This window comes from Arachis hypogaea, chromosome 7, assembly GCF_003086295.3.
Source record: "Arachis hypogaea cultivar Tifrunner chromosome 7, arahy.Tifrunner.gnm2.J5K5, whole genome shotgun sequence".
NCBI classification, from domain to species: domain Eukaryota; kingdom Viridiplantae; phylum Streptophyta; class Magnoliopsida; order Fabales; family Fabaceae; genus Arachis; species Arachis hypogaea.
The window spans coordinates 8725617-8739010 of NC_092042.1; the positions used below are offsets into that span (position 1 = coordinate 8725617).

Here is a 13394-nt window from a genome sequence, read left to right on the forward strand (position 1 = left end):
AACTATCTAATTAATTTTAGTTTGCTCCTTCTTTAGGTTTGTAAATGAATAAACTGTATGCATAGTTATATTAGTAATAAAATATGAAATTCCACGGTATAAAAACATTTGTAAGATAAATTACTAAATATTTTGTTCTTAGAATATGTTTCTTTGTGAGAAAAATATGCATGATATATTTATTTGTCGAATGTGTGAACTTGAGGTATAACAAAGCTGATTTGTCATGTATTATCAAAACAAAATTATTAAATATAATCATCATCACATCATCTCGTTGAGTGATAATATAAAATTTCTTTTGATATTCAAGCATCTTTTATATGGCCATACATTATTTAGAGATAGTAGATTTTTTTTTTCTTATATCTGCCCTACGGTCATATTAGAATATTAGATAGAGATTCGGTTTAACTCTTTTTCTAAAAAATACTTTGAATAGTAACAAACTTTTATTTTATTATTTTTATATCATTTTAATAGAGAGTAAATAAATATCACTTTGAAATCTAAGAAGATTCAAGTATGATATAAACGAATTTCAGAATAAGTAGGTATATTATATATTTCATGAGCAGATAGAGACACAGTTTCCTACTTACCTCTCATAATTTATATGTTACTAAATTAAAAGGATTTGTTATATTAATTTTGATCCGATTAAGGGTCACTTTAGATTGATTTAAAAAAAAAAAAAGTATTTGAAGAAAATCTCATGCCCTAAACTGTTCAAGCTGTGATGTTGATGGTTTGATGAATCAGAAGGGATTAAGAGAGGGAGAGAGATAGGTTCTTTTCATTGTTGGAGAGAATGAAAAATCCCCCTTAAAAAATATTTGTTGAGTTATTACACCTTATTATGTACTCTCACTAAAAAATAATTACAATAGTAAACCTATTATTGATAAAGAAATAATCTAGGTAACACCCTCCCGCAAGGTAGAATTGTGTAAATCTAACAATCCTAGCTTGGAAACATTGGTAAGAAAAGGACCCGGTGGCAGAACTTTGGCAAGAAAATCAGCAAGTTGATCCTTGGAACGAACTGGCATAAGATGAATGAGATCAGACAAATGCTTTTTACGAACAATGTGGCAGTCCACTTCAATGTGTTTAGTTCTTTCATGAAAAATGGGATTATTGGCAATGTGAATGGCTGACTGGTTGTCACAGAATAGAGTGATAGACTTTTGAAGCGGCAAGCCAATGAAATCCATTAAGAAAGATAACCAACTAGCTTCACAAGCAGCAACAACAAGAGACCTATATTCAGCTTCTGCAGAGGACTTGGCAAACTGTGGTTTGCTTTTTACTCTTCCAGCTAATGAGTGAGTTCCCAAGCATGAAGCAATAATCGGAAACGGAGCGACGAGTATCGGCACAGGTAGCCCAGTCAGCATCGGCAAATCCAGTGAGATGCAGATTAGAAGTAGAGGAGAAGAAGAGACCAGTTGCAGGTCGGCCTTTTAAATATCGGAGTACACCATGGATCTTCTCAGAGATTTTGGTTATCTAGATTGCAAGCCTCTCTCTACTCTATTTGATTATAGTCAGAAACTTTCAAAGGAATTAAGTACCATTTTAACAGACAACACTGTTTACAGATAGCTCATCGGCCGACTCCTTTACCTCACAAATACTAGATTATTATTTTTTTAAAATATCTTTTTTTAACAGATAAAAATTATTTTATATTTGATAAGAACTTTTTAAAAAAGAATTTTAAGTATTAAAAATTTCTTTTATTTTTGCTTTTCTAAAAACAAGGTATCGGTAATTTTAGAAAAAATAAATAATTTATTTTTTAAATAAAAATATTTTTTTAAAGACGTATCTAAATTGATTTTAAATTAAATAAAAGTATTTTATTTAAAAAAATATTTTTTTTACTAAAAAAGTCAATCCAAATTAGTACTAATAAATTTAAGATATTCTATAATAATTTTTAAAGTAATACTTAAATTTTATATTCATTTAAATAAGCGTAAAAAATTCAAATAGTTATATATGTAATAATTGATTGGTCTCGTAGACTAAAAGATAAAGTGTGAAATAAGAAAAATAGAATATCCTAATAATTACCATAAATCAAATTAAATCTAATGCAAATTTAATTATTTAGTTTTTTAGTATAAACTATTGGAGTGTAATTTTTTTCTGGAAAAGTCTTAAGTCTCAACACAAAGCCAAAGCCATGAAATTGATTGATAAATGGGGTCCTTTCTTTTACCAAGTCCATGAGGGAGACAGACAGAGACACAATATTATGTTATGATTTGTGAATTCATGAAATGATTATAATTTAGCAAATAAAGTCAAGTCACGGGGGCATTATTGCAATTGCATCCAAAACTTCCATCATCTCATGGAATATCATATCGCCTCATGTGTATTCCAACCATTCTTTATATAAAATTTATCATGTCCTTAACTCTAAGGACTACTAACATTTATTATATGCTGCTATCTTCTTTCTTCTTCCCTTGGTCAGCAGTCACCCCTGCACCTCTGCTGTAATAATAAATTAATAACCTTCTCTTTTATTTAATACTATTGCTTGCAAACATAAGTTTCTACACTTTCTACAACTTTTTTTTATTTGGTTAATTGATTTTCACTGACAGTAGTGCTACGTTACTAATTTTTTATCTGCCAAAATCTGCCAACTTGAGTTGGGCTAGACATGAAGCCCATCTATTAAATAAAGTCACGTCTAAGTTAATCATGGTTTAATCCTAATTTATCACGTGTTGGTAATAGTTGGCAGACTCTCTCTTGGTAACGTATACTTTTTCTTTCACTAATCAATCAATTATTGGTATATTAGAGAATAATTTACAACAATTCTTTATCCAACCTATTTAGCATTCTCTCTATTTTATATTAAATATTTCTTTTTGATTTTATACATGTATTAAAAGAATTTTATTAAAAATATAAACAATAAAAAAAGAAAAATAAAATATCTCTAATATTATTTTTTATTAATTTTTTAGTCTTTTAAACTTCTGTTTATATAACAGAAGAAAGGACATAATAGATAAAAATTAATTAATCACTTGAAATTAAAAAAATGATACTTAATTTACAATAAAAATAAAAAAAAAACACATTTAATGTAAAATAGAAAAAGTATTTATTGACTCGTTGTCCATAGATTAGTACTAAAATGATCAAGTAATAGATAAATTTGTCTTTTCTTCAATAATTTAATGAAAACTTGAGACTAAAAGAAATAGTCTCTTTCTCTTGAAGTGAATTAGTGAAAAAGTTCATTGTCAAACAATTAGAAACATATAAATGATGTTTAAAAACTTATTTTTATCAACAATTTTCCTTATAAATGAACTTGGTTATAAGTTTAATCTTTGAAATTATAATTAAAATTGTGGGTTAAATTTATCAATGTCTTTGAAGAGATAACTATCATATATCTCCCTTTCATACAGCCTAGTTGAGGAACTTTATTAAAGCTTGTAACTATTCCACTCTCTACTTTAATCAATTTGAGAACTTGTCTTGCTCTTTCAATTTCTATTTCCACATGTTTTATACTTTTAAACTCCTTAAAAAAAACTAAATCCACTTGGTTATCAAATTTTACGCTTAGAATTAAATTAGATAAAAGTAAGCTATGTTTCAATATGGTGAAAATTCTTCGTTACCTTTACGTGTGTGAAGTTGATATTTAAGAATGGTTAGATTTTAATTTGGTAAAAATTTAGGTGCAGTCGATTTTATGTGAAGTTGATAACTAAAAGTCGTTAGATGATTTAACTGATTTGACTAAATTTTCATCTAACGATTCTAAACTATCAACTTCACGTTAGATAATTTGACTGATTTGACTAAATTTTCATCTAACGGCTTTCAGCTATCAACTTCACATGACAAACTCTTGACCTTTCGGATCTAGAACTCTAATACCATATCATGAACCTATTTATCCCAAAAGCGTAACCTGACAGGACAATGTAACACTAATGGTCATATCTCTAATACTTCCAAAACCTTCATTGTACATATTGTACGCTTAAGCCATTGGCTCCCTGTACTTTTTCTTTTTTTTATTTTACTTTTGTAGTTTGACGTGACAATATATTTATATTCTTCATTTTCTTTCTATGATTTGCAGATAACTAAAACATGGTGAGAATTGAGAAACAATACCAACCACCATTTGTACGAAATGACTTGGATCATAAATCCAATTTCATGAGCTCAGAATCAATGAGTGAAGCAAGTATAAACCAAACTTGAATTATTGTGAACAAACAAACGCGTTCTCATCTATTTTTTGGGGTCCATACTCTCAAACACCAAGCTCCTTTTGCAAGTGCCAGAACGTGGTTTAAGCATAACACCCCACGTTGCTTGTTTCACTTCTTTAGTACCACGACAAGTTCCAAGGTTGTGTTCTTGAGAGCTTGAGATTAAGCTCTTATCAAAGTTCGTTTCTTTAAGGAAAAACTCAATCTGGGTCGTTCATTTTTTTTAATCTGTTCTCTTCTGTACATTGATAAACAAGAACTATGAGCAAGAGCTTGAAACTAAGATGGTTCATGGATTTTAATGGAGTTTTGAGGTTTGCGGTGGTGGTGTGTTTGTTACTTCAAAACTTGGGCTTCTGCTACACTTTGAATGAAGAAGGTAGTGAAATATTTTGAGCTTGTGATGAAACCTTTGAAATATTCAATTCTTCTTTAGGTACCTTTGACAAAATGCTGAGAAGTGAAACTTTTTCCTTTTTTTTTTTAATATGTGCAGGTAAAGCTCTTTTGAAGTTGAGGGAGAGAATAGTGAGTGACCCTTTTGGTGCTTTGTCAAATTGGTATGATGATGAAGCAGTTTTTGACCCTTGTAATTGGTTTGGTGTTGAGTGTTCAGATGGAAGAGTAGTGGCCTTGTAAGTGCTGATTCTGTATTCTCTGTTATTTTGTGTTCTTCATAATTTATTTCCTGAAACAGAAATAAGGAATTAAGAGAATGTAATATTCTCTTTTAGTGAGTGTGTATGTTTTTCATTTTTCATTTGGTTCATGAAATGAAACATCCAAGTTCTGTTTTCTACTCTATTCTTAATGTCTATGTTGAATTCATCATGTTCTTCATAGGAATCTGAAAGATCTTTGCCTTGGAGGAACTCTTGCACCTGAGTTAGTCAACCTTGTTCACCTAAAGTCCATGTAAGAAAACTGTTTGTTACTCACTCTCTTGCATCATCTATGCAGTTCCTTGCTAATTGTTGAGTATGATGCAGTATTTTGAGGAACAACTCGCTCTCCGGCATCATCCCCAAAGAAATTGAAGAGTTGAAAGAGTTGGAGGTTTTGGATTTGGGATACAACAACTTGAGTGGACATATACCTATTGGTCTTGGGAGTAATATCTCACTGTCAATCCTGTAGGGATCATAATAATGCTCTTAGAACAAGTACTCTATCTTCAATATTGAACTTGTACCACTATGTTGTTAACTTCTTCGTATTGCAGTTTGTTGGACAACAATGAGTTTCTTGTGAGTTTCACCCCCGAAATCGATGAACTGAAGATGCTTTCGGAAAGTCAAGTAGATAAAAAGCAGCTAGTTGATGCAGCTAAAAGGCCTGCTTGTACAACAAGATCCTTCTCATGGTATGTTATTTGATCAATTGAAAAGTGATCATTCTATCTTAGTAAATGTCTTAACACTTTGTTTTGGTTTGTTTCAAGGGATGTAAATGTTGATCAAAACACTGGGATCAGGAGTCTACTGCAAAGTCCTATATCGAAACACTTTCATGCCGGCAAAGATAGCTATAATCGTGTATATAATCAACCACTTAGTAGCCCTGCTTCATCACCAGCTTCCCCTAGACAAAATGCTTCTAATCCTCCTCCTTCCAAGTCTGAAGTAACATCTAGAAGTTCCACTTCGAAAAATCATCGAGTTCCAGTTGAGATTGGAGTCATAGGTGGTGCTGCATTGCTTCTTATTACATGCATTGGAATATTTCTCTGCAAGATCAACAAGGTGACTAATGTTAGACCTTGGGCCACAGGACTAAGTGGACAGCTTCAGAAGGCATTCGTAACCGGTAAATAACTAACTATTGTTAAAGATATAACCATTCATGTTGCCTCCTCCTATCAGCTTAAGCTTAATATCTTAATTCATGACATGCTTAGTGTTTTTTCATTTTCAGGTGTGCCAAAGCTAAAGAGAACAGAGATTGAAGCAGCATGTGAAGATTTTAGTAATGTAATTGGTACTTCACCCATTGGCACAATGTATAAAGGGACTTTGTCTAGTGGTGTTGAAATAGCAGTAGCTTCTGTTTCGGTAACATCATCAAAGGATTGGTCAAGGAATTTAGAAGCACAGTTTAGAAACAAGGTACCACTACCAAACTCCATCTTTGATTTACAATTTAAGCAATACATCTTAATTGTTTTATTAACTGTTTAAGCAATTTTGGTTACAGATAGACATGTTATCCAAAGTGAACCACAGGAATTTTGTCAATCTGATTGGCTATTGTGATGAAGAGGAGCCTTTCACCAGAATGATGGTTTTCGAATACGCCCCGAATGGAACACTATTTGAGCATTTACACAGTGAGTACCTATCATTGTGAAGTTATTCTGTTAAAGAAAAAGCATCAAATTCTAGAACTTTAAGTCATACAAGTTCTAATACAATATGTTCTTTGAAACTCCAGTAAGAGAAGCTGAGCACTTGGACTGGGAAACAAGACTTCGAATCGCGGCCGGGACAGCTTACTGCCTACAACATTTGCACCAGTTGGAACCTTCTATGACTCTTACCAACCTGAATTCTTCAGTTATCCATCTAACGGAGGACAATGCTGCGAAAATCTCAGACTTTAGTTTCTCATACGAAACAGCTTCAGCTGAGACAAAGTCTTGGGGGAAAAGACACATTGACATGGCACCAGCAACACTTGAGAGCAATGTTCATAGCTTTGGTACCATGCTATTAGAAATGGTAACAGGAAAGGCTTGTTATTCAGTGGATAGTATTAATGGGTTGATTGAGAATTGGGCAACACAGTATCTTGAAGGTGATGAAGCACTCAAAGAAGTGGTGGATCCAACACTAGCATGTTACCAAGATGATCAGCTAGAACAAGTTGCTGCATTGATAAAATGTTGTTGCAACTCTGAATCAGAGAAGAGGCCAACAATGAAACAAGTGAGTGTGAGGTTGAGAGAGATAACAAAACTAGCTCCTGAAGCTGCAGTTCCAAGGCTTTCACCACTTTGGTGGGCTGAACTTGAGATTTCTAATGCAGATGCAATATGAAATCAGTTAACTCACAAGAGTAATCATAGCTATCACTTGTAAATTGATACTTCAAAGTATCTATTAGGAATGTTGCAAATCACATGTATATAATGGAGATCAAAAGGTGGTAAATTTTGTTAAAGTGTAAGAAATTAGCTATTACCTACGAAACATGGACACTTGCTGTAGCCGTCACGATATTTATCGACGCTCGTCCGACAGGCATGTTTGTTGTATTCAACTGTGTTTTAATTAAAAAATAATTTTCAGACATATTTAGATATATCTAAGTACCATTACATGTCAGTGTGTCCAATTTTATTCTTAATATATATTTTTAGATGAGTTTAGAAATAATATATATTAATATTTATTAAAACAAAAATATTAATATTAAAATATTATTATAATTTATTTAAAAAATATTTTATATTATATATATATGTGTTATATCTTTGTATTTTATAAAATTTTAAAATTTATATATTTACATATTTCATATCGTATTATGTTCTGTATCTGTGTGTTGGTGTCTTATAGGCCGTTACTGTATATGAGTTTATTTCAAGTCAGTTGAATTATGAACCAAGATATTTTCAGCTCTTTTCAAGTCCATTCAAGATATTTTTCTTCATAAGACCATGATCAATTTATCGTAGTTCTTCTCACGTTCGTTGATCTAAAGAAGTGATGTGTGTAACACATTCTGAATTTCTATTTGTTAAAAACAATGCTAAAAGTACCCAATGTTATTACATTCAATCGACCTGCTGTATGCATAGAAATTGGACACGTTCTTGGTAGACATCATTTGCTTTAAATTTACCCATTGGACCAGTAGGAACAAAATTTAGGACTAAGCAGACATTGTTAGGTATCTTTAAAAGAAGATATACTTGATGTCAAGAATTTTTTCTACGAATATGGGGTAAATTACTACTCATGATTTATGTTAAAATTACTAGAAACCTATCTATCACAGTTGTCGACTAATTTTGTAAAAAAATAAAATAAAATTATGCCATATTTTTTAAAGATAATTGAAACTATATACCACATTTACCACTGCTCATTTTAGAAAGAAGAATGATGAATTATTGGACTGACATTATTATAGAGTTATTTTGATATGCTATTAAAAATTTATAGTATTTTTTTATTTTTTATAGTATCCCCCAATTAGCTGGTTAGATATTTGTTGTGGATAGGGGTGTACATGACTTGGCTTGATCCAAAGATTTCGTTAGGATTCAAATATTTTAAAGGTTAATTTGGTATGATTTTACCGGATCGAATAAGGATTTTAAAAATAAATTCGGTCATTATTAAGGGTCGAAATCATATTAAGATGAATCCAACTTCACCCGACTTTATGTGTATTCTAAGAGAATTAAAAAATATTTTAAATTAATTATAAGTTTATTGTGTTGTTTTTAATCATACTTGTTGAATTAGAAAATAGATCAAAGAAGCATGAAATTAAAATTTATGAACAAATTCAAGTTCAAATATAGATATCAACTTTTCGGTAACAAGTATGTTTTTTTTTTCTTTATAAATAAATACAACATAATTTTTTTGACAGAAAGCTTATCAAGACTCAAATTTCACTGGTCTAGACCCGATTTTAGTATGAACCAAAAATAGTGTGATTTCACATGGTTTAGGGTCGAGTAAATATCTCAAAAATAAACTCCGTCATTATTTAAGATTGAAGTTCAAATCAAAACGAACTCGACTTCACCCAACTCATGTACACCCTTAGATGTGGATCTAAAAAATAACAAAGCTTTCAACAAAAAAGAAATTTTTGTTCGATCCTTAATCTTACTTCTGTAAAATTGGTTAACTCCTCACAATGTTTTTTCTGTGAAGTAATGAAACATGTCTACATGATAAAATCATTTCCTCCAAAATTATTTCAATTGAAGAGTTATCTCTTCTCTTCTTTTTCTTTTTCTATCTTTCTCATTCTTTCACCAATTATATCTCTTTTATATATCATTATCAATGATTAATTATAAAATTAAAAATCAAAATATGCAACCTAATATTTTCTAATTGTAATTAAAATTAAAATATAATTATATTATTATATTACTAATTTAACAATTAAAATATGTCACATGACATTCTCTCATTAAAATTGAGATGAAATCTTTTCTTTCAAAATGAATAAACTCTCTTGTTTCCTATATCTTCTTATCTACCTCTCTTCCTTTCTCTATTTTTCTGTGCCTTTTTCACTCTATATATAACTTATAAATGTTATATTTTATATTACTAATTTGACAAATTAAAATATTTTACAAAATATTTTTTCATTACAATTAAATAAATTTTTTTTTCTAAAATTAACAAATTTTTCTCTCTTTCTTTTTTATCTTTCTCTCTCTTTTCTCTCTCGTTCTCTATCTCTCACCACTTTTTTTCTAATAAAATAAAATAAAATAATATAATATAATTCAAATAAATTTATAAAATTATAAAAAATATATTAAATTTATAATTAAATATATTAAAAAATAATTTTATAATATTATTTACATAAAAAATATTATTAAATTTTTATTATATACATACTTTTTTAGTTTTTTATTTAGTTTTAAATTTTCACTGCTTATCTTTTTAATTTATATTTTTCACTTCTCTTCTTTCAAATATTTATTATATATAATTAGAAAAAAATACTAATTTTATGATTAATAATTCGAATCAAGATTCAATTGTTTAGAAAAAAAATTATTCTGAGTTAATTTTATAACTATCAATATAAATTTTTTATACTAATATCTAATTATAATTTTATATATATAGAGAGAAAAAATATTCCTTTTAAATAACAATCATGAAATTTAACTATTTTTATTTGTGCAACAAATTTAATACCTAATCAAATATAAAAGTATACAAATTAAATTCTTTCAACTTTTAGATAATAAATGTTAAAATTAATTATTAATGAAAAAATAAAATTTTTTCACATAAAAATAATAACTAAAAAACTTATTAATTGATTTTTTATTTATGAAAACGTTGGTCTTCTTAATCGACGAAGACTCTTTTTTCTCTACAACTTTTTTGTAAAATAATTTGATCCTATAAACCTTTTCTGTCATAATTTATAATGTGAAGATAAAGACAATATAATTTCAAAAAATTTATATTCCCGTAATAGTATTATGAAAAAAAATACTAATATTAAACTACTTATTTGTGATTAAGGACCAACTAAAATTGACAAAAAAAATTTACTTATAAAAATTGAATTGATGATATATTTTTTAATTTTTTATTGTTGTTTAGAAAAATTGTTAAGCTATTATATTACTTGCATTATGTTAAATTTTAGGTATACTCAATTTAAATTAATCATCATAATTCACATAAACTCATCATTATTATTATTATTAGGAGAAGTGTATATTCTATTTTATGATGAGTTTAATTTTGATGCACTGACAGTGTAAAAGTGAAAGATAGATATTTTTAATGATGTGGCATTACAAAATTAGATGCACACATAAAATTGCTTTATACTGATCATGTATTAAAATTAAATTTTTTTATAATAGATAATGAAAAAATTAACATAATATTTTATCTAAAATAGATAGAATGTTTATATCAACTAACTATGTAGATATAATATCAAATATTTAAATATCTATATTTTAAAATAATTAATAATAAATAAATAAGATTGATAACAACCATTAGTAATATCATTTTTATTATTATTAATATGTATATCTTTTATAAGGGAAAAATTTAAAAATTATTAATATTTTATATAATAAATTTAGCCAATGTATATAAAAAATGACAAAAAATAGAAAAAATATCTTAAAAAGTTTCAGACAATTACGAGTACTAGGTAAACAATGATTTTTTTTGAACAATATGAACAACCACCAATCAAATAAAAACACACTACACCTCTAAATTACTCACTTAAATCTTAATATTAAAATAACCATCTATACACCTAGTGAAATGAACATCCGTATTCACATTATTTAATATTTTCATTGTCTACTTATACTTTTCCTAAAAGAATATGTTAATTCTAGGAAATACTTAAGAGGAAGTATAGGGAGTCAATGAAGTATCTGTACAATGTATACAATTGGGGTTTAGGGATATTCGATTCAATAGGATATCAGATGTTTATTATCCATGTTATTCGGATAGTTATTTTGGATAGTATGAGTGTATTGTGTTTGAGAAATTAGTAGTATTTTATCTTGTTCATTTTTTAACTCATATTAAACCAAATAAATAATTCATTGTACACATTATCCAAATATTCCATTAATTCCTAGCAAGATTCAATACTTAATGAATAGAGATCAAGTGATTAACATATCACATAAGCACTCAATTTCACGAAGTTAAAAGAATAAAGGCCGCTAATAGTGTTTTTTGTTTGTTTGTTGCACTACTACATTTTAGACTTTCAGTAACATTTAACTTGTAATATTTATTAAAATGTTAATAATAATCTTAAAATTAATTGTTAAGTAATATTTATACTCAAATGTTACTAAATACGTTTAAATTTTTTGAAAAAACTTATAAAAAGTGTTGCCTATTCTCAAGTTAGATTCCAAAATCTAAATAAGCGTTTTCGTTCTCATTCTCAGTTCCTTACTCTCGCTATTAGTGCTGTGAATCGGTGAAATCACCTCTCCATCCTCCTCAATTTCTTGCTCACTCTTCAATTGGGACGTCCTACTTATTCGAAAAAGTTGTTAGTGGAAGGATGTGGGTATTCACCCCTCAAATTTCAAGATGCCAACTCACATTAGAAGATGGGATTCACGTAGAGAGATCATAAGAGCCAAAATTGTTGGTAGCATGGTGGAAAGCACGTTGAGGAATGAGGAGTTTGATCAACTCCGTCTCCTTAATCCTTATAACAACTCTATATATACCCATCTATCCAATGCTTCTTCAATTGCCAATCCCTTTATCCCAATCAATGGCTTACATGATTAGAAGCTTCCTTCTACTTTCTACCCTGTTTCTAATTCTTGCAATCACTCCCAACATAGAAGCCAAAGATGTAGTGGTTGAAGCTATGGTATATTGCCAAAGCTGTGATCACATTGGAACCTGGTCACTAAGTGAAGCCAAGCCAGTAGCTTCGGCAAAAGTAAGCATCACATGCAAGAACTACAAGGCTCAAGTTTTCTATTACAAGGTCTTTGACACAGACAAGAACGGTTACATGTATGCACAACTTGAAGGGTTCAAGATGAAAAACTATATACTAGATCATCCACTTCACTCTTGTTATGTTAAGCTTGTGTGGTCTCCTCTTGAGACCTGTGGCCTACTCTCCAATGTGAACTATGGCCTCACTGGCGCCCCGCTTCGCTACGAGAACAAGCTCTTGCGTGGCGGCGCCGGAAGTAACTATGAGGCTGTTGTCTATGCTGCTGGTCCTTTGGCCTTTCGTCCCTCTCATTGCTCGCAGGGAAATGTTACAAGCCAACACTAAAAAAAACGAATTAAACTAATGCAGTTGTCTTTCACGTGAAATTGATAGTAAAAAATTATTAGATGATAATTCAGTTAGACACATTAAATTATCTAATGATTTTTAATTATCAACTTTACATGAAAATAACTATACGTGAATCTTCATTTTAAATTAGTGTTTGGTGAAATATAAGGCAAAAATAAGAAAAAATTGTTGCTACCTAAAATTTCTCTTGCTTGAATGCTACTAGTCGTCCCGGTTGATGCTTCTCAAGCATTTAGATTCAGTTGATCTTGAGCTTTCTCTTCATTTCTTGCTTTAATAAGCTTGTGTTGATTTTTCTATGTCCATTTAATAACCGTTTCCTGAATTTCTGTTACATGTTTTTCCATACAAGGCAATATTGTAATATTTATTTATTTTTGTTCTTAGAATTATTCACAAATTATTAGTTGATTTTCATTATTGTAAGATGATTGTGTTGGAATAAATTAATTTCAATAACCCAGATCATCCATATTGAATCACCAAAAATATAACATAATACGGAAGCGTACCTGAATTCATAAACATAAATTATGATTGGAAGAGTTTGGATCTTGTGGTTCTTTCGATCTT

At 29.3% G+C, this 13394-nt stretch overlaps 2 protein-coding genes across 2 annotated transcripts; both read left to right on the forward strand.

Annotated features, from left to right (window-relative positions):
* The first annotated feature begins 4051 nt into the window (after nt 1-4051).
* LOC112702344 (probable inactive receptor-like protein kinase At3g56050) lies at nt 4052-7561 on the forward strand. The gene is made up of 9 exons (XM_025753341.3): nt 4052-4650; nt 4768-4906; nt 5115-5186; nt 5261-5404; nt 5494-5634; nt 5713-6077; nt 6186-6376; nt 6465-6597; nt 6702-7561. Exons 1-9 carry the CDS (start codon nt 4533-4535, stop codon nt 7304-7306), a joined length of 1908 nt encoding a protein of 635 aa, XP_025609126.1. The 5' UTR covers nt 4052-4532; the 3' UTR covers nt 7307-7561.
* Nucleotides 7562-12264: 4703 nt separating this feature from the next.
* LOC112703957 (uncharacterized) lies at nt 12265-13169 on the forward strand. Its single transcript, XM_025755565.3, has one exon. It carries the CDS (start codon nt 12273-12275, stop codon nt 12792-12794), a length of 522 nt encoding a protein of 173 aa, XP_025611350.1. The 5' UTR covers nt 12265-12272; the 3' UTR covers nt 12795-13169.
* The last annotated feature ends 225 nt before the right edge of the window (nt 13170-13394 follow it).